Below are 22168 nucleotides of genomic sequence, written 5' to 3'. Positions count from 1 at the left end.
ATTTAATTTGTCATGAGTTGTGCTGGTTATGTGATATCACCAGACCTAATATCAAACTCAGAACATTTCTTTGAAAAAAATTGTAGTCGTTTTAAACCTTGGGTTCAGTCATTTGCTTTTTTAAACAAATATTAATAGAAATATCATCTTTTGTTTTTAGATTCAAGTCATTTGGAGCAGCAACTTGAAGAAGCTAACTCTGTGAGGCGAGAACTAGATGATGCTTTTAGACAAATCAAGGCTTATGAAAAACAAATCAAAATGTTACAACAAGAAAGGGAAGATCTAAATAAGGTAAAAATATGATTAGATTTAGTTTTTTCTGCATTCTTAAAATCTTGCATAATTAGAATACTTGAAAGCATTCATAATGAATTAATATATAGTATATTTTACGTTTAAAAAGTTAGTTTAAAAATTTAAGAATTATTTTGGTATATGTAATTTGATTTAGCACTTTAAAATTTTTTTTTTTTTTTTTTTTAGAGACAGAGTCTCACTCTATGGCCCTCGGTAGAGTGCCGTGGCCTCACACAGCTCACAGCAACCTCCAACTCCTGGGCTTAAGCTATTCTCTTGCCTCAGCCTCCCGAGTAGCTGGGACTACAGGCGCCCACCACAACGCCCGGCTATTTTTTGGTTGCAGTTTGGCTGGGGCCGGGTTTGAACCCGCCACCCTTGGTATGGGGCCAGCACCCTACTGACTGAGCCACAGGCGCCGCCCAGCACTTTAAAATTTTTAATTTTTATGTTCTTTGTTCTTTTGGAAAGTTAATAATCAAAGGACTTGATTAAAGATGAATATTATTGAAAACAGTGAGAAGTAAAAGAACAGTTTAGCTTCTATAGAAATTAAAATACAAAAAAAAAAAGAAATTAAGATACAGACATGTTTTCATTATAACTTGATGTGAATATTCTCAAGATTATAATATAAAATTTCTTTAATGTGTAATTATTTTAAAAAATATAGCTATCTTTCAAAGCAGCATGGATTAAACAAGGTGAAATTATTTTCATAAGAACTTTGTGTAAAACTTCATCAGAAAAATTTAGTTATAGCTAAGACTCTCTACTACAGCCCAATAGGGTACATAATATTCAAGTGCTAGAAAATACTTTACTTGTGGGCGCTGGCCCCATATACCAAGGATGGTAGGTTCAAACCCAGCCCCGGCCAAACTGCAACAAAAAATAGCCGGGCGTTGTGGCGGGCGCCTGTAGTCCCAGCTACTGGGACGCTAAGGCAGGAGAATCGCCTAAGCCCAAGAGCTGGAGATTGCTGTGAGCTGTGACGCCATGGCATTCTACCAAGGGCGACAAAGTGAAATTCTGTCTCTAAAAGAAAAGAAAAAGAAAATGTTTTACTTGAACCACATGCTGTTAAATACTGTAGCTTTCGTTAGCAAACAAACAAAAAGAACTGTTGGGACTAATAACAGCCAACACAAACAAGAAATCAGTACTTATGGCATAGTATATATTATATTTAATGATACAATATATAACACACTGATAATAGAGAAAGTCCTTCTATGGAAGATTTATGAGTCTTGTTGCCAGGTAAAAATAGAGGTAATTAAAAATAAAACAACCTTTAGCTAATGAATCTAATCAAAAGGATCAACAGAGAAAGCTATTAAAGATTAGATTGAATTAGATTAGTACATTTTTTGCTTCCTGCTTAAGGCAGTCGTAAGTATTGTTTTATAAAGATCCATTTAAATCATGGCCAATTGAATGATATTTGTCATTTAAAACATGTTCTATTTGTTTTATGTTTTTTTTTTTTTTTTTTTTTTTTTTTTTGTGGTTTTTGGCCGGGGCTGGGTTTGAACCCGCCACCTCCAGCATATGGGACCGGCGTCCTACTCCTTGAGCCACAGACGCCACCCTGTTTTATTAGTATTATAGCATATTAGTGTTTACTATTTTGTTTTCATTGGTAGGATTACTGAGCCCTATTTGGTTAACATAGTAAGGATGAAAATTTGATATCTAGATTTATAATGAATGGATATTTTGCTAATTTTCAATAAATTTTAATATTAAAAATCTTTTTCATAAATTTTTAGAAGAGGATAGTGCTGTAAACAAACACATCATACCAGTAAAGAACCATGATTTGTTTAATATCACATAGGCAGTAGAAAGGGAGTCTCTTTTCTCTCTTTTTTTATAATAGCCATTCTAATACGTACGAGGTGACATCTCATTGCGGTTTTTGATTTTCATTTCACTGATGATCAGTGATGTTGAGCACCTTTTCATATACCTACTGAGCATTTATAGAATGAATTACAGAAAAGTCCGTTCAGGTCTTTTTCCCATTTTTAAATTGGGTTAGCAAATATTCCAATTTTTTTATGACAATGCCAAATATTTTCCCAATATAAAGTGTACCAATTTATTCAACAATATTTCATGTTACCTGATTCATTAGTTTTGGCCAATCTAGTCTAAATTGAGATTTTTAGCTCTAAAGGGATGTTTTATTGTGGTCTTAATTTGCACTTCCCTAATTACTAATGAGGTCAAGTATCTCTACATATATGTATTAACCATATATATTTCTTTTTCTTTGAAATACCACTTAATAGCCTTCTACATTGTTCTGTTATGTTGTTTGCCTTTTTCTTATTGATTTGTAAGAATTCTTGAAAAATTTTGGATGTTCTGATCTTTTGTCAGTAATGTATGTTACACCTAACTCTCAATAGCTTTTCTTGTATTAATACTTTGTGGCATGTTGATGAACAAAAGTTCTTAGGCTAAATGTAATCAACTTTGTATTTTTATGGTTAGTGCATTTGCTAGCTTATATAAGAACTCTGCAATAACAAAAAATACTCCTAAATGTTTATCTTGAAGTGTTAAAGTTTGATTTTTATATTTATGTATTTAATCCACCAGAAATTCACGTTTGTGTATCATGTGAGATAAGGATCCAATTCCACTTTTTTTCCACGAGGCTTACTAGTTGTTCATTTACTAAATAAGCCCTGCTTTCCCCGGTGATGGGCAGTGTCACCTCTGTTATGTCTCAACTTTCCATATATGCATGGGTCTGTATCTCTTCCTTGAAAACTGTGATGGAATTTTGGTTGAAATTACTTTGACTTTATGGATTAATATTGGGGTAATTGACATCTTTATAATATTGAGTCTTTTAAGTTCTTACTGTCCGTTTTCTTATTCTGAACATAGATTTCAAATTATTTTTATTATTTATATACAGCAAGTAATAAAGACATAGCTTCTCTGTGCACCAGTTCTTAGCTCCAGGGTGAATCACTGAGAGCTGGGTAGATAAAACCGTACCCATATGCAGTTTGTATTGTAAACAAGGACCCCCCTCAAAAAAGTTACCCAAGCGTTTATATGTATAGAGGCAAATGCTTCTGCTTTTCCCCTTTATCTGAGTCTCCTTGGACATCTAAAAAGAAGGATCTTGAGTTCTTTCTCTAACCCTTTGAAGTTTAAATGAATCATTCCAGTAGAAAGATATGCTCAGTCTCCTGCTTGGACAGAAATCCCTTTGGTCTAGGCTCTTAAACTCTCTTCAGCCCTACCTTGAAATGTAAAATGTGAGAGAGGATAAATCTCTTTGTTTTTTTACTGTCCAAATTAGTCATAAATTACTTTCCAATACTTCCATTTAGCCTAAGTGTCAGTGCAATTTGTTTGTAAGGATCTAACTGTGCAAAACATAAAAATAGTTTCTCTGTAGCCACATAGTCTTTTTATCCACAAACACGGTGTGTCTCTGTATATTTAAAGTTTTTCTAAAATGTTCTTCCATAAAATTTCATAGAGGTGTCATTTGTCTTTTTAAAATTGGCTCAGTGAGTAGGGCGCCGGCCCCATATGCCGAGGGTGGCGGGTTCAGACCCAGCCCCGGCCAAACTGCAACAGAAAAATAGCCGGGCGTTTTGGCGCGCGCCTGTAGTCGCAGCTGCTCGGGAGGCTGAGGCAGGAGAGTCGCGTAAGCCCAAGAGTTGGAGGTTGCTGTGAGCCGTGTGACGCCACGGCACTCTACCCGAGGGCGGTACAGTGAGACTCTGTCTCTACAAAAAAAAAAAAAAAATTTATTACACTATTACCAGGTGCAGTGACTCATGCCTTATAATCCTAGTACTCTGGGAGTCCAAGGCGGGTGGATTGCTGGAGTTCATGGATTCAGAACCAGCCTGAGCAAGAGCGAAACCCTATCTCCAAAAATAGCCAGGTGTTGTGGCGAGTACCTGTCATCCCAGCTACTTGGGAGGCTAAGGCAAGAGAATCACTTGAGCCCAAGAGTTTGAGGCTGCTATGAGCTGTGATACCTGGCACTCTACCCAGGGCGACACAGTGAGAATCTGTGTCAAAAAAAAAATTTTTTTAAAGGCCATTCCTATCATAATGTATATATTACTTATTTGTTTGAGACAGAGCCTCACTTTCTCACCTTTCTGCTCCTTCTGTCTCTTGAAAAGGGTTTGTAAGACAAATGCTCTGTTTCTGAAAACATTGAGAAAACAGTGGGGAAAAATTATTTGGGTCTGCAGGTTCTTCCCCCCACTAGGAAGATGGTGAGATTTTTATTAACTATTACTTTGTTAGAGGGCTATTTAGGTATTCTGTTTCTTCTTAAAATAATTTTGATACGTTGTATTTTTATAGGCATTTATTCCTTTCATAAGTTAACAAATTTATTGACGTAGAGTTCTTCATTGTATTTTCTCATTTTTTTGATCAACTCTAGATTTATTGTTAGAGTCTGTTTTTCTTAATTTCTCTGTACTTTCATGTTTGTTCCCTTGGTTCATCTCACCAGATGTCTTTTATATTATTTTCTCAAAGAGCCAACTTTTACCTTTGTTGATCATCATTATTCTTTCATTTCTATTTTATTGGTTTTTGCCACTATCATTAGTATCTTCTTTGTATTACAGGGGAGGATAGTGTTGTTCTGTCTCTGACTGCTCAATGAAGTTCAGTCTCATTAAATTCCAACTCCCCTACCCTTTCCTTTTTAAAGACAGAGTCTTGCTCCGTGACCTCGGCTGTAATGCAGTGGCCCAGTCATAGCTCGTTGCAGCCTTAAACTTGTGGGCTCAGGTCACCCTCCTGTCTCAGTCTCCTAAGTAATTAGGATCATAGGTGCATGCCACCATGACTAGCTAATTTTTTAATTTTGTAGAGATGGGGTCTTGTTATGTTGCCCAAGCTGGTCTTGAACTCCTGACCTCGGTCCTCCCACCTTGGCTTTCCAAAGTGCTGGGATTATAGGCATGAACCACTGTACCCAAAAATCATTTTTGTCTTTTCTGTGTAAGTATTTCAGGCTTTACGTTTCCCCTGAAGCACAGCTTTTACTGCATCTCCAAATTTTAGTATATACTAAACATTTTATTTTTGTATTTTTAATTTTTTATTAAAATATTTTAATATCCTTTATGATTTTTTTCATTGACCAAGTTCTCTATAAGTATGTTTTTAAATTTGTAGTGTATGGAGTTTTATCTTTCTGTTGGTTTCTAATTTAATTGCAGTATTATTAAAGACCTGGCTCCGTATGATCTGTTCTTTGAGATCTTCTGAGACTTGTTTTATGACCTAGTTTATTAATTGAGCTTTTCAGATCTTGCTTATATTCACCAATTTTCTAAATCTTGATTTGTTTATTAATGATTAAGAAAATTGAAATTTTTCACTATGGTGATGTATTTACAAATTGTTTTCTGAAGTTCTTAACAGTATCTTTTTAATGTATTTTGAAGCTACCTTACACGTGTTGACCACCTCCATATGTTAACCAGTTGGTTACAGTCTCTTGGGTGGTCAACTTACAGAGGTTCTACTATATTTTTACTTTTCCTTTTTAATTTTCAAGATGGAGAATAGGTGATTTGTGGGTTTTTTTCCTTCTGATTTCCTTTTTTTTTTTTTTAATTTCTCTTTGGTGTTACCCAGTTTCATTCTTGAGCATTTCAGAGTTTGGTGTGTTTTTTTCTTTGTTTGCTTGTTTTTCTTGCTTCAGAAACATACAGCCTCCTAAATTAATAGATTCAAGTCTTTAGTTTTAAGGCATTTTTGTTTTCATTTCTAAATGTTCCATTAAAGTTCTTCTATAAATCTGCTTGTTCTCTTTTCGTCTTTCCCCATATTCCCATTTTTATGATTTCCTTTTGTGTTTTTTCAAACTTTTCATACATAGCAATTTGATGTCACTACGTAATGATTCTAATACCCCAATACCTTTGATGATTATTTTTATTTATTTTTTCTGGTTTTATTTACTGTTGTTTGGTGATGGTTCTCTGGGTATTTGGAAATCTATGGTTGTGAGCCGTTTGCTTTTAATATGTGAAAAATTCAGGTTTCATTGAGGTTTTTTTCCCCATGAGAAGACTTGCATTTCCTTTTGCTTAGAGGCAGGTAGCTGTATTTATTGACCTGCACACTTGAGCCACTCTCTAAGTTTCTCACTCTAAGCAGAGAGTTTCAGATTTGTTTCTTTTCTCCTAGCTTCTGGCTTAAGGCTTAGTCTTCAAATCAGGAGCAACCCTGCAATCCAAGTTTGGTTTTTGTTTTGTTTGATTTGTTTTGTTTTGTTTTGTGTTTGTCGTCATTTGTAGTCTTTTAATGTTAAAAAAAAAAAAAACTCACAAATATTTATTAAATTTCACAGAAATCTATATTTTGACCATCCTATCTTATCTTCCTACATTCTTTAATCATTTGTGGAAACTAAGGTCCTGTAAAGTTGTACCAGGATCTCATTGCATTTACCATATTAGCCTAGGAATTGAGACCGTAAGCAGGGCACCATGCTGTTAATATCTGTTCAGAAGTAGTTCATTTCTTTTAATTTTGTCCTGAAGTGAATAATTTTGGCTCTTGTTGACTTTGGTGGCCATATTTGGTCTCTAGATGCAGAATTGGTAATTAATATTCTTTTTACAAAACTGTAGGAACTAGTCCAGGCTAGTGAGCGATTAAAAAACCAATCCAAAGAGCTGAAAGATGCACACTGTCAGAGGAAACTGGCCATGCAGGAATTCATGGAGATCAATGAGCGACTAACAGAATTGCACACCCAAAAGCAGAAACTTGCTCGCCATGTCCGAGATAAGGAAGAAGAGGTGGACCTGGTGATGCAAAAAGTTGAAAGCTTAAGGCAAGAACTGCGCAGAACAGAAAGAGCCAAAAAAGAGGTTAGTAGTCAGGCAAATTTTATAGTCCATGGGATAGTGATTAAAGCTGCTTTTTGAGACTAGTTGAATAATATGTAATTTTTTTATTTAAATTTTTAAAAGTTATTTTATAGTTTGATAATATTTACTGTGAATTTCAATATTAAGGTAAAATCATAAGGATTTATTTGAAAAAATTATAACTATAAAATCTGCTTTTTTCATTTTATTTTAAAGCTGGAAGTTCATACAGAAGCTCTAGCTGCAGAAGCCTCTAAAGACCGGAAACTGCGTGAACAGAGTGAGCACTATTCTAAGCAACTGGAAAATGAATTGGAGGGACTGAAGGTATTTTTTAATTTCATATTTATGAAGCCTAATGAGTTTTCTTCTCTTTAGGCATGATAGAAATATTAGCTTATGTGCTCTATTCAATGTAGAGTAACCTAGCTGCTCTACAGACCTAGTATTTTTAATTCCCACTCTTACCAGTAGGAAGCATATAGATATCCTAATCTTGCTAAAGAAAAGGCAAGCCTACGTTTGGTAGAGAATAGGAATCTTATCAGGAAGGAGTTAGAATGTTTATGAAGGATTGTCTGCCTGAACAAGATGTACTGGTGATCTGCATGAAGGTCTTCATTAGATATCTAGACTATCTTGTACATGACTCAGGGATAGCTTTGCAGACACTTGTGTTGTATGGTATGAGATGATAATCGGCATTGCAAGGGAAATTATTGTTTCATCTCTGGAGTCAGACTGCCTAGTTTTAATTTCTCACTTCACCATTATAGCTGTGTAACACTATACAAACATTTGCCCTCTTTATACCTTAATTCTTTCATCTATAAATGTATTTCATGTCAGGAGAACATATATCCATTTGTAAGCTGACATATCTAAAGTGCTCAGTAACTATTTGTAGAAAACAATATTATGTGTGTCACAGTGAGTAAATTAAGATTAAATTGATGTCGTATTTTCTCAACACTACATAATATTCTGAATGTGGTGTCTGCCATTTTTTGACTCTAAGCTTTTTCTATTCCGTTTCTTCTGCTTTGCCTATCAGCCCCATTCCACCTACTCCTTCCAGAACCATGCTTAGCGTATTGTCTTATTCATCCAGAACATAAAAGAATCAACATGAATATCATCTGAAAGTCTAGGTACTCCTTCTCTGGTACTTTAAAATTCTATTAGTAGTTGTAGATTTGCAAATCTATTTCCCCACCCTCACCATTACCTAGCTTATTGAAAACATAGATATATTATTAACCTGACTCTGGCAAAGATCCAGATACTTAATATTTGTTCAATAAATGTTTTACATCAGCGAATGTATCATGTGGTAGAATTGGTCAGAACTTACTTTTTCTCTAACAATTAAATTTCAGTGGTTGCAGGTAAGAGTCATCTTTTATAAATAGAAATACAAGCTCTAGATTTTATTTCTTATTTTTGTTTTGGGAGTGTTGAGTGCTTTGATTTATTGTGAATGCACAGTCTTCATTAGCTTTACAAGGTGTACATGGTGTCTTCCACATGCACTTAGGCCTCTAGAGCAGATTTAGTGTGCAGACATTACCTGGCGTCTGACCTCCTTGACAGTCAGGGCTGCTTTGTTTCCAGCACTGTTCTAGGTGCTTTCGATAATGAAAAGAATCATAAAGTGCAAACTGGAATAAATCTTAGGCATTATTTTTATTTGAGGATATTGAGACCCAGAGGAGTCTCAATTTTATTGTTATAAATGATAGAGTACAATTTAAACATAGGTTTCTAACTATCTGTGCCATGTTCTATGGGTGGTTTTTTTAATAATAAATATTGCTATATTGAAAACTCTGAATCATATATATTTACCTACGTCAAACACTCATCTCTGTGTCATTTATAATTCAAGATAACAATAGAATTACCTAATAAATAAGTTAATGTGTTTAAAATGCTTAGGCCGGGGCCTGGCACATAGTAAAGGCTCAATAAATATTCTGTATGATTATTACCATACTTTAATTTCCTTGGTATATTTCCTAAGAGTGAAATGTCTTGGTCAAGAGATACACACATGTAAATTTTAAAACCTATTTTAGCCCTTTTAAAGATTGTAGGAATCTTTACTAAGGACACTTTCTAACAGACTTCAAAGGATAAATAATCCTACAACAAGTGTTAGGACTTTAATATTCCACTTCCAATAATGGATAAAACATACAGACAGAGGATCATTAAGGATATTGAGTTTGATATAATGGATACTGTACCCCACTAGACCTAACAGATAGATAGATGGGATAGATAGCTCTCATATCCCTGGATCTGCATCTGGGGGTCCAGATCAAAGTATTTGAGGGGGATAAATGGATAACTATGTCTTTTCAGAACATGAACAGACTTGGTTTTTTCTTGTCAGTATTCCCCAGACAATACAATATATAGGTAAATAGCATTTACATTGTATCTAGCATTAAAAGTATAGTCATAAGTCACACAACAATGCTGTGGTCACCCACACACTGAGTATTTATGGTGGTCCCGTAAGATGATAATGGAGCTGAAAAGTTCCTGTCACCGACTGATGTTTTCACAATCTTGACCCTGTGTAGGCCTAGGTTAATGTATGTGTTTATGCCTTGGGTTTGTTTTTTGTTTGAGACATAGTCTCACTCTGTTACCCTGGGTAGAGTGCTGTGGTGTCATAGCTCACAGCAAACTCAAATTCCTGGGCTCAAGCGACCTTCCTGCCTCAGCCTTGTGAATAGCTAGGACTACAGGGCCTGCCACAATGTCCAGGTAGCTTTTCTATATTTAATAGAGATGGGGTCTCACTCTTGCTCTTGCTCAGGCTGGTCTCGAACTCCTGAGCTCAAGCAATACACTGCCTTGGCCTCCCAGAGTGCTAGAATTGTAGGCAAGATCCACCACACCCAGCCTATGTCTTAGTTTTTAATAAAAAAGTTTTGAAAGTAGGAAAAAAATTAATGGGAAAAAGCTTAGAATATGAATATGGATATAAATAAAGCTGATATAAAAAAGCTTAGAATATGGATATAAATAAAGAAAATATTTTTGTACAGCTGTAAACTGTGTTTTAAGCTAAGTGCTACAACAAAAGATTAGAAAATTAAAAAGAAATTATACGTTTATAAAGTGGAAATGTTACAGTAAGCTAAAGTTAATTTATTAGTGAAAAAAAAAACTTCTTATAACTTTAGTGTAGCCTAAGTGTATAATGTTTTATAAAGTCTACAGTAGTGTAAAGTCCTGGTCCTTCACATTCACTTACTACTCACTCACTGACTCACCCAGGGCAAATTCTAGTCCTATAAGCTCCATTCTCCATTCATGGTAAAGCCCTCTGCCCTGTACCATTTTTTAAAATCATTTATACCATATTTTTACTTTTCCTTTACTATGTTTAGATATACAAATACTCACTGTTGTGTTACAGTTGCCTACAGCATTGAGTACAGTAACATGCTGTGCCGGTTTGTAGCCTGGGAGCAGTGGGCTATAAGTTGTATACTAGTAACCCATACCATCTAGGTTTGTGTAAGTACACTTTATGATCTTACAAAGACGAAATTGCCTAGCGACACATTTTTCAGAATATATGCTTGTCATTAAGCAACACATGTCCGTAATTCTAGAGAAGATTTAAAGTGTATGGGAGGATATGCGTAAGTTATATGCTCATACTACGCCGTTTTATGTAAGGGACTTGAGCAACTGTAAATTTTGTTATTCAAGTGGGGAGGGTTCTGGAACCAGTCCCAAGGAATACCTTGGAATGTCTGTATATAGAACTTTTCACTCAGCTACAGCAGAATACAAATTATTTTTAAATTCTCTAGGATAGACCATATGTTAGGCCATGAAACAAATCTCAATAAATGTAAAAAGATTGAAATTGTGAAATATCTTCCTCCACCCAGTGGAATGGAGCTAGAAGTCAATAGCAGAAGAAAAATTAGAATGTTAAAAAATATATGAAAATTAATCAACACACTTTTTAACAACTTCCAACGAAGATATCACAAGGGAAATTAAAATATACTTAGAGATGAATGAAAAGGAAAGTACAACATACCAAAACTATGGGACGCCTAGAGGCTGTTCTCAGAGGAAAATTCATAGCTGAAAATGCCTATAATGAAAAGGAAGAAAGATGTCAAATCAGTCACCTGACTGTATACCTTAAGCAACTAGAAAAAGAAGAGCAAACTAAACTCAAGATAGCAGAAAGGAGAAAATAATGAAGCTTAGAGCAGAGATAAAAAAGCATAGACAATAGAAAAATAACAATCAGTGAAACCAAAAGTTCTTTGGGAAGATCAACAAAATTGACAAAACTTTTAATTATACAAAAGAGAGAGACAGAGATAGAAAGAGACAGAAAAAGAGGATGCAAATAAGTAAAACATGAAATGAAAGTGGATACTTTGTTATTGACCAGCAGAAAGAAAAAGAATGATAAGGGGGATGCTATGTACAACTGTCTGCCAACAAAGGAGGCAGCTTAGATGGAATGCACAGACTCCCAGAAGCAAACCCGAAATGACTCAAGTCAAAATTTCAATAGACCAATAACAAGTAAAGATATTAACTCAGTAATCAAAAATCTTCCAATAAAGAAAAGTTCAGGAATAGGCTGCTTCACTGTTGAATCGAACCAGACATTTCAAAGAATTAACACCAGTCTTTCTCAAACTCTTCCAAAAATAGAGTACTTCCTAACTCATTCTTTGAGGCCAGCATTACCTTGAATATCAAACCCAACAAATGAAATAAAAACAGCACAAGAAAAGAAAATTTATAGACTAGCATTTTATTTTTTGTTTTTTGTGGCTGGGGCTGGGTTTGAATGCACCATCTCCGGCATATGGGGCCAGTGCCCTAGTTCTTTGAGCCACAGGCACCGCCCTCAGACCACCATTTTTTATGAATATAAGTGCACAAATCCCCAAACAAAATACTAATATATCAAATCCCAAAGCATTTTATAAAGATTACACACCATGGGCTCGGCACCCATAGCACAGTGGTTATGGCACTGGCCACATGCACCAAGGGTGGTGTGTTCGAACCCACCTGGGCCAGCTAAACAACAATGACAACTGCAACAAAAAGATAGCCAGGTGTTGTAGTGGGCGCCTGTAGTCCCAACTACTTGGGAGGCTGAGGCAAGAGAATCACTTAAGCCCAAGAATTTGAGGTTGCTGTGAGCTGTGACACCATGGCACACTACCAAGGGCGACGTGGTGAGACTGTCTCAAAAAAAAAAAAGGACTACACACCATGACTAAGTGGAACCTAATCTCAGTGGTTCAACATAAGAAAATCATTCAGTGTAAAACACCACATTAATAGAGTCAAAGAAAAAAACGCTGTTATCTTAATTACTAGACTTAAGTCATTTCATAGAATTGAACATTCTTTCATGATAAAAACTCTAAGAAAAACCAGGACATTGTACCCCTTGATTGCACTAATGTACACAGCTATGATTTAACAGTTAAAAAAAACTCTGAAAGCAGAAAGAGGGACGGAGGGAGGGGGTGGGGCCTTGGTGTGTGTCACACTTTATGGGGGCAAAACATGATTGCAAGAGAGACTTTACCTAACAATTGCAATCAGTGTAACCTGACTTATTGTACCCTCAATGAATCCCCAACAATAAAAAAAAAAAAAAAAGAAAACTAGGAATAGACAGGAATGTACTCAACATGATAAAAGACATTTGTGAAAGGTCCAAAAGTCCACCATTAACATCATACTCAATGGTGAGAGGCTGATTCCCTTTACAGTCTGATCAGGAATGAACCAAGGATGACCATTTTCACCATTGGTATTCCAAATTACTGGCGGTTGTAGCCAGAGAAATTACACAAGAAAAAGAAAAAAAAAGACATGCAAATTGCAAAAGTAGAAGTAAAATTCTACCTGTTCACAGATGACATGTTCCCATATATAGAAAAATCCCAAAGAATGCACAAGGAAGGTCCTAGAGCTTATAAACAAATTCACCAAGGATGCAGGGCACAAAATCAACATACCAAAATCAGTTGTGTTTCTAAAAACTAGCAATGAACAATCTATAAAGGAAGGTAACAAAGCAATTTCATTTATAATTACTTCCACGAACAAAATACCTTGTAACAAAATTTATTCAAGGAAGTTAAAGATGTACACACTGAAAATTACAAAACATTAATGAAACAACTTAAAGAAGACCTAAACAAATGGGAAGACGTATCAAATTTACCTATAGTCATATTTACTACCGTTAAGATGCTAGGAGTGCCCAAAGTGATGTACAATTAACTAAATTCCTATCAAAGTTCCAACAGCCTTTTTTTGCAGAAATGGAAAACCTGATCCTTAATATATGGAATTGCAGGTGACCTGAACAGCCAAAACAATCTTGAAAATGGACAAAGTTGGAAGACTCAGACTTGTGGATTTCAGATCTTACTACCAAGTCTCAGTAATCAAGATGGTGCGGCACTGTCATAAGGACAGACATATAGACCACAGAATATAATTAAGAGTCTAGAAATAAATGCATCTGTCTATGGCCAGTTGATTTTTGACAAAGGTACTAAATCCATTTAATAGAGAAAGAGTAGTCTCTTTAACAGATGTGCTGGGACAACTTGATATCCACATACAAAAGAATGAAATTGTTCACCCGCTTTGCACCGTATATAAAAATTAACTCAGAATGAATCAACAACCTAAATCTTAGAGCTATAATTATGAACCTCTCAGCAGACACTGGATTTGTCAACGGATCCTTAGACATGATACTGAAAGCATGAGCAACAAAAGGAAAAATAGATAAGTTGGGCTTTATCAAAAACTTGTGTGCATTGCATCAAAGAATGTTATCAAGAATATGAAAATACAACCTAAGGCATGCAAGAAAATATTTGCAAATCAAATATTTGATAACCAGCTATTCACTAAATCTACTACCCTGTTTCCCCGAAAATAAGAGTGTCTTATTTTAAGGTGTGCTCCCAAAGATGCGCTAGGTCTTATTTTCAGGGGACATCTTATCTTTCCTGTAAGTAGGTCTTATTTTCGGAGAATGTCTTATTTTCGGGGAAACGGGGTATTTATATTAAGTCAAATATTTAATATGCAGATAATATAAAGAACTCCCGCAATGCAACAACAAGAAGACAACCCAATCAAAAAAATGGGTAAAGGATTTGATGAATAGACATTTCTCCAGTGAAGTTACACAGATGGCCAATACCATACGAAAGATGTTCACATTATCAGTCATCAGAGAAATGCAAATTAGGGGCAAAATGAGATGCCACTTTATACCTACTAAGATGGCTAAAATTAAAAGGAAAAGAAAGAAACAGAAAATAAGCTTTGGCAAGGAAGTAAAAACGAATCCTTGTATATTGCTGCTGGGAATATAAAATGATGCAGCCATGTTTGAGAATAATTTGATGATCCTCAAAATGATAAACATAGAACTATCCTATGACCCAGCAGTTCCACTCCTAGTATATACCCAAATGTTTAAATGCAGAGAATCTCAGGATAACTTTACAGGAGCGTTTATTGAAACATTATTACAATAGCCTAAAGATGGGAACAACCCAAGTGTCCATCAACAGATGGATAAACAAAATCTGATACATATATATAATGGAGTATTATTCAGCTATAAAAAGGAACGAAATTCTGACACATGCTAAAACATGGCTGAATCTTGAAAATGATATGCCAAGTGAAAGAAGCCAGATAGAAAAAGACAAATATTGCATGATTCCACTTAAATGAAATACTTAGTGTAGGCAAATGAATAGAAAGTGGAATTGAGGTCACTGGAGTAGGGGTGAGGAGGAAATAAAAAGCTCATTATTCTTAATGGTTATAGAATTTTTCTTTAGGATGATGAAGAAAATTTAGAAGTACATATTAGTGATGTTCATAAAACTTTGCAAATGTAATTAATGCCATTTAATCGTACACTTAAAATGGTTAGAATGGAAAATTGTATTATGTATTTTACTACTTAAAAATTAATAATATACCATTAACCATAATAATTCAATTTATAATTTAAGTGCATTGTGTGGTATGTGAATTATATCTCAATAAACATTTATTTTAAAAAAGAATACTTTCCAAGATTACCATATGCCACTAGAGCAGTGGTTCTCAACTTTTCTAATGCCACGGCCCTTTAATACAGTTTCTGTGGTTCGTGACTCACAGGTTGAGAACTGCTGCACTACAGTTTTGTTTTTTTTTCCTTACCTTATTATGTTAGTATGTTAGAACTACTATTACAAAGTACCACACATTGGGTAGCTTAAAAAACAGAAATTTATTGTCTGTGTTCTATTGTTCTAGAGGTTAGAAGTTAAAAATCAAGGTATTGGCAGGGCTTCCTCGGGTGATTTGCTGGCAGTCTTTGGAATTGCTTAACATGTGGCTGCATCACCCCAATCTCTGCCTTGGTGTTCACATGGTGCTCTCCCTGCGTGCTCGACTGTGTCTGGATTTCTCATACTGGGTTAGGGCGCATGCAGATGATCTCATTTAACTTGATGACTTCTGAAAGACTATATTTAAATATGATCACATTCCAAAGTTCCTTGTGGACTTCAACATACAATTTTGGGGGCATGGGCACAATTCAATTCATTAACACTTGTATTTTTCTTTTAGTAATAAGTGTTTTTACTTACTATTACAAAATTGTCATAAACATAATTTTAACGATTATAAATGATGCAAGAAGAATATCCCATATAGCCAATTCTCTATTAAATAATGTTTAGCTTGTTCTTATTTCTGCAGTATTATAATTACCATGATCACTTTTATTCACCCCTCCCTCCCTCCCTTCCTCTCTTTCTTTTCTTTTCTTCTTTCTTCTTTTTTCTTTTTAAAGATGTGATATTTTTCTGTCACCCAGGCTGGAGTGCAGGGGCTGAATCATAGCTCATTGCCACCTCCAACTCCTGGGCTCAAGTGTTCCTCCTGCCTAAGCCTCCCAAGTAGCTGGAACTACAGGTGCACACTACCAAACCTGGCTAATTTTTTTTATTTTTGTAGAGACCAGGGTCATTTTATGTTGCCCAGGCATGTCTCAAACCCCTAGCCCTAAGTGTATATCGTTTTCTTAGAACAGATACTTAGAAATGAAATTATTGATCTTTTTAAGGCACTTGGTAAATACCACAAATCTTTGCAAATATGACAAGCAAAAGAAGTAACTGGGCTGGATGCGGTGGCTTATGCTTGTAATCCTAGGACTCTGGGAGGCCAAAGCAGGAGGATCACTTGGGGAGGCCAAGACAGGAGGATCATTTGGGGTCAAGGAGTTTGAGGCCAGCCTGAACAAGAGTGAAACCCATCTCTATTAAAAAAGTTGTAACTGTATTTTCACATTTCTTAGTGGATTGATTTTTAATCATATTTCACTTTGTGAATTATCTCTTTAAGTCATTTGTCCATTCAGTTTAATTTAATCTTAATATTTTTCTTATCAACTCATATAGACTTCTGGCACAGTAAAATTTCACTTTTTAAAATATTTTCAGCAAACTACTTTATTAACAGTTATCATTTTCACCTTAATTTTGGTCTTGTATTTTCTTAAAATTATAAAAGATGTGTTTATTTTCTCCTCTGTGTTTCTTCCGTTGCTTCAAAGCTTGGCTTGTTCTTCTCTCTCCAGCTTTTTGATAAGTATTTAATTCTGCTTTCTTCCAGATGTGTCTGTGGGGTTTAAAGATACTCAGCTCTTTGGGTGGCGCCTATGGCTCAAAGGAGTAGGGTACCGGCCCCATATACCGGAGGTGGCGGGTTCAGACCCGGCCCTGGCCAAAAACTGCGTTGGGGAGGGCGGGAGGGGAGAGATTAATCCAGCTCTTTAATTTATTTGAAAATTGTTTTGTTAAGTGGTATGACTTGAGGGTCATCATGATTCTAATTCCGTTTATTAATTAATCAATGCCTTGCCCATTGACTGATGATATTGCATATATTGAATTAAATTACATTGGGGAGAGATTGAATGGGTGATACTTTATTTAAGATTTATAGTATGGTTGAATATCTGAAAAACATATTCCCCTACAACCCTCTTTTCTTTGGCATTTTTACCAGTTTATTTTTACCCCCAGACTATAAATATTTGTCACCATCCCCTCCTTCTAACACTTCTCTTCAAATTTAAAAATAACTTTTTATTAAAATTACATGGAGGATACTTTGAAAAATATTGAATACATTTATACTTAATGTTCCCTTTTAATACTTGGCTTTTTTATTGGCTTATTGTTTCTTATTTATAAATCAGAAAAATTTCTCAATATTGTTATTCCTACTGTATGGGTGTGTATTAGTATGTGGTATTTTTGTTTGACTCTTTTTGCTATTAACAAAGAAAATTTTTATTATGTTTTCTTATTGTTTATTTTAATATCTAGAAGTATTATTGATTTGTTTTTATCTTATATGCTCTTGTTTTACTCTGTCAGTTCTAATACTTTTTTGTAGATTTGTGTGTGTTTCCTGGGTGAAAAATTAATTAGGAATTATAATTATTTTATCACTTTTTTATAATATGAATTTCTTTTAAGTCTTTCACATATTGATTGGACAGAATATTTGTAATTAATATTACTGAAGACTGGTAATGGAAGGCACCCTTTTGCTGTTGTTGTGTCTCAGTTTATTCGGTGTATATCTGATGTTTTCACCATTAAATATTATTTTTGATAGCTTGAAATGGACACTTTTTAAATTAAAAGAATTAGTATAACCTTTTTGTGGTTTAATGGGGATTTGGGATAGTATTTGGAATTATCCTTAGATTTTTATCAAATACTTTTGGACAGGGGTACCTACTGAAATTGCAATTTGGATTTTAAAATTTAGTCTATTTAGTCCCAGCTGCTCGGGAGGCTGAGGCAAGAGAATCACTTAAGCCCAGGAGTTGGAGGTTGCTGTGAGCTGTGAGAGGCGATGGCACTCTACAGAGGGCCATAAAGTGAGACACTGTCTCTACAAAAAAAAAAAAAAAAATTTAGTCTATTAAAATAATGTATTTTGTCACATAATTTATTAATAAGTTTGCTGATATTAAATTACCTTTAATGCCTGTAATAAAACCTATGGTTTTGTTGTAGGTTGTTCTTTTTTACAAATGGTTTGTTTTTAAGTGTTTGTTTGGCTTATTATACTGCTTTTAATAAGTGATATCATCTATAACTTTCATTGGTAGTATATTTGTTAGGTTTTGATTGCAGAGAATTCTTCTTTGATACTTCTTGTTCACGTTGCTGTCATTCCAGCAGTCAAGTTAAACAGAACATTGAGCTAACAGTGTTTTTTAGGTGGTTAGAAAACTGAGAAAGTAGCATAAGTCAGTCAGTGGTTGGTGCTGCAGATGTCAGTGTAGGCATCATTTTTCTGTAGAGATGCTTAAGAGCAAGCACCTGACTTGCTCTGGCTCTTCCCAAGTCAAGCAGAGTTGTGCATGTCAGGGTACCTCATTAAATCATTGGACAATGTGAATGTGGCACATGAAAAGGTGTTTTTGTTTTTGTTTTTTTCAATAAATGGTTAAATATTGCAATGAATACCCCGGGCTATTTCTCTTACCAACAATTGATTCTGTTTTTCTTTTTTTTTTCTCTTTTTCTTTTAAAATTATGTACTTCAAATGTGAAAAAGACAACTTATTTTTCTTTCAATTTTGAATCAACTACTCTTACCAATTTTTTTTTTTTTTTTTTTTTTTAAGACAAAGTCTCACTATGTCACCCTGGGTAGAGTTCTGTGGCTTCACAGCTCACAGCAATCTCCAACTCTTGGGCTTAAGCAATTCTTTTGCCTCAGCATCCCAGGTAGCTGGGACTACAGGCCCTTGCCACAATGCCAGGCTGTTTTACTGTTGTAGTTGTCATTGTTTGGCAGGTCGGGGCTGGGTTCGAACCCACCAGCTCTGGTGTGGCTGACGCACTAGACACTGAGCTACAGGCGCCAAGCCCCTTACCGATTTTTTTTGTCCTTACAACTGGCTTCAAAAGAGAACATAGTGATCTCAAGATCTTGATTCCTTGTTATCACTAAACATAAGTTATTAGGTGCTTTTAGACTAAAAGTTTATCGCTGATCACTTGGGAAAACAGACTATAACAAATTAATGACCTTTGGAAAGTTATGAAGCTCAGAAATTCTTTAGTCATAAGCTGGTATGCTTCTGTTTACTTTTAGACACTACCTAGAACCTTTGGACTTTACACTTTTTTTTTTTTTCTTGTATCTGAGTGAAAAATTTAGCCTAGTTTCTAACAAGGTAGATTTTAACCAAATTTCTTCTCCTCCTCAATATCTTACCTAAAAGTGAAGAGCCCTACCCTATTTTTAAGGGGGTATAAAGAAAATGTTAGTTTAGACCTTTGCCATTTCTCGCGGGACCCTGTAAAAGCCCCCTTTTCGTACATTCTAGTTCTACCATCTCCTCTCCGTTTTAATTTTTTAAAGACCCAAATGTGCTTGAAACTTTTTATCTGTTCCCTATCAAATATAGAATGCAGTTAGATTTCCCCTTACTCCATATACCAGAAATTTAAATATAAATCAAGAAATCATTGAAGGACCAGCAGAAAATTCAGATAAATTTTAGATATAATCTGTTTGTGAAGAAGATTAAAAATAACAACAAAAGCCATGTAGGAATGTAAACAGGAAATATGTGTACCATATGTGGCTGACAAAAAGTTAACAGTAGGCTGGGCACAGTGGCTCAAGCCTGTAATCCTAGCATTCTCAGAGGCCAATGCTGGAGGATTAGTGGAGTCAGGAGTTCAAGACCAAGCCTGAGACATCATCACTACTAAAAATAGAAAAAATTAGGTAGGCATTGTGGCGTGTGCCTGTAGTCCAGCTATTAGGAGGCTGAGGCAGGAGGATCTCTTGAGCCCACAAGTTTGAATTTGCTGTGAACTGTGATGATGCTGCAGTACCCCAGCCAGGGTAAGAGAGCAAGACTCTGTCTCAAAAAAAAAAACAAACAAACCCAAGATTAACAGCCTCATACACAGAGTTGTATTTTCGTGTGATAATATTTAAAAAAGGTATGCATTTATATGAACAGCTTCTTATATTTTAGAAGGAAGTCCTTATTTGATATTTTGTTATTCTTGTAGATCAACTAATCTTTCATTATTACTTCTGTAGCAAAAACAAATTAGTTACTCACCAGGAGTATACAGCATAGAACATCAGCAAGAGATAACCAAACTAAAGACTGATTTGGAAAAGAAAAGTATCTTTTATGAAGAAGAATTATCTAAAAGGGAAGGAATACATGCAAATGAAATAAAAAATCTGAAGAAAGAACTACATGATTCAGAAGGCCAACAACTTGCTCTCAACAAAGAAATTATGGTTTTAAAAGACAAATTGGAAAAAACTAGGAGAGAAAGGTAAGAATCAAATTATTTACTTACACAATAAGTATGTATTGAGTACCTGGTATGTATCAAGTACTGGAGATACATAGACAATAAATATATCCCAGTCCTTAAGGAGACCAAAGATTGGTCAGTAGAAAATTACAGCATAGCATGATAGAAAAGCAAGTGGAATTAGTTTAGGAGCACACTAAGAGGTGCATTAAGGGTAACTTTGGTACATACAGACTTTCTGCACAAAATTACTTTTAAGCTGAGACCTAAGAAATTAAGAAAGAAGTAGTTGGAGAAGAGTATCTAGGCAGAAATAGAAGAATGTGCTAAGAACTGAAGGGAAAGGGGAGCCAAGCACATCCAGAAAATAAAAGCTGTTTACAATGGTGAAAGCATAGATAGATGCAGTGGTGAGTAATGAGGCTGGAAAGGAAAATAGAAGCAAGATCATGAAAGAACATAAGGATTTACACTTTTTCCTAAGGGCATTGAAAGAAAGTAACATGATTATATTTTTGAATGATCACTCACTACTTTGTGGAGAATGGATTGAAAGGAGGTAGGAATCCAGCTGTGAGAGAAGAGGTTTTGGATCTCAGGTTGTTTTGTTGAAGATGAAGGCGTAATGACCAGTTGTGAGAAATGAGGGAGCAGGAGAAATGACCAGTGATACTAAGGTGTCTAGATTTTAGGCAGCTGAATATTTGTTATTGTCTTTCTTGACATATATTGGAAGCCTAAGTTTATTCAATTTGCTGCATTCAGTAATTATTTTTTAAAACTGATTATGTACAAAGCACTGTTACAGGCACTGGGAATGTAGCAATGAACAAGCAGACAAAAAAGTCCCCGTTCTTACAGACCTTTCCTTTGGCGAAAAATAATAAAGTAAGTGAAATACAGAATACATTAGATAGTGAAAAATAAAGCAAGGAATGGGCCTATGTAGCATTAAAGGATGGATTAAATTGTATAAATAGAGAATTGCAAGGGAGCATTATACTGAGAACGTGATTGATTTCTCAGTAAAGACTGAAGAAAGTCAGGGAGGTATTTAAATATAAGAAGAACACAGAGAAGAGCAAGTCTGTTCATAAAATAGTGAGGATGCCAGCGCGGCAGATTAGAGTAAAAAGAGACTAGTAGAGGCACGTTGGAGAGGGATAGGGGCCAAATCATGTAAGGCCTTGTAAGACTATATGAAATCAGTGAATGAGGGTAGGCAAAAAGGATTTCTTTGAACTAACCTCTGGGGTACTCCAATTTTTAGAAGTTGAAAAATGAGGAGGAACAAGCAAAGTGGATAGAGAAGGAACAAGAATGATAGGAAGAAAATAAGGAATGTTTAGAGTCCTGGAAACCACAAGTGAGGAAAACATATCAAATAAGTCTGAATCCAGTAAGATAAGGACTAACCATGGCATTTGAGTAAGTTTTGTTTGTTTGTTTGTTTGTTTTGAGGTAGTAGAGGCAGAAGGCAGATTTGGGTGTAAGCAATTAGGTGGTAAAAGTAGATGCAGAAATTGT

The 22168-nt window shown here is 35.2% G+C and overlaps 1 protein-coding gene across 13 annotated transcripts in view; it reads left to right on the top strand.

Moving 5' to 3' along the window:
• CDC42BPA (CDC42 binding protein kinase alpha) overlaps positions 1-22168 on the top strand; it is a 302007-nt gene that overhangs the window by 190664 nt on the left and 89175 nt on the right. For 12 of the 13 annotated variants that reach the window (XM_053605564.1, XM_053605558.1, XM_053605563.1 and 9 more), the window contains exons 12-15: positions 161-294; positions 6957-7199; positions 7416-7526; positions 20412-20659. In XM_053605564.1, the coding sequence (XP_053461539.1) occupies positions 161-294; positions 6957-7199; positions 7416-7526; positions 20412-20659 (736 nt within the window). The remainder of the gene's footprint in view (positions 1-160; positions 295-6956; positions 7200-7415; positions 7527-20411; positions 20660-22168) is intronic. The other variant, XM_053605565.1, reaches the window with a different exon arrangement.

The sequence above is a fragment of the Nycticebus coucang genome, chromosome 10 (genome assembly GCF_027406575.1).
Source record: "Nycticebus coucang isolate mNycCou1 chromosome 10, mNycCou1.pri, whole genome shotgun sequence".
In the NCBI taxonomy this organism is placed as follows: Eukaryota; Metazoa; Chordata; class Mammalia; order Primates; family Lorisidae; genus Nycticebus; species Nycticebus coucang.
This window is presented reverse-complemented; position numbering and strand designations above follow the sequence as displayed.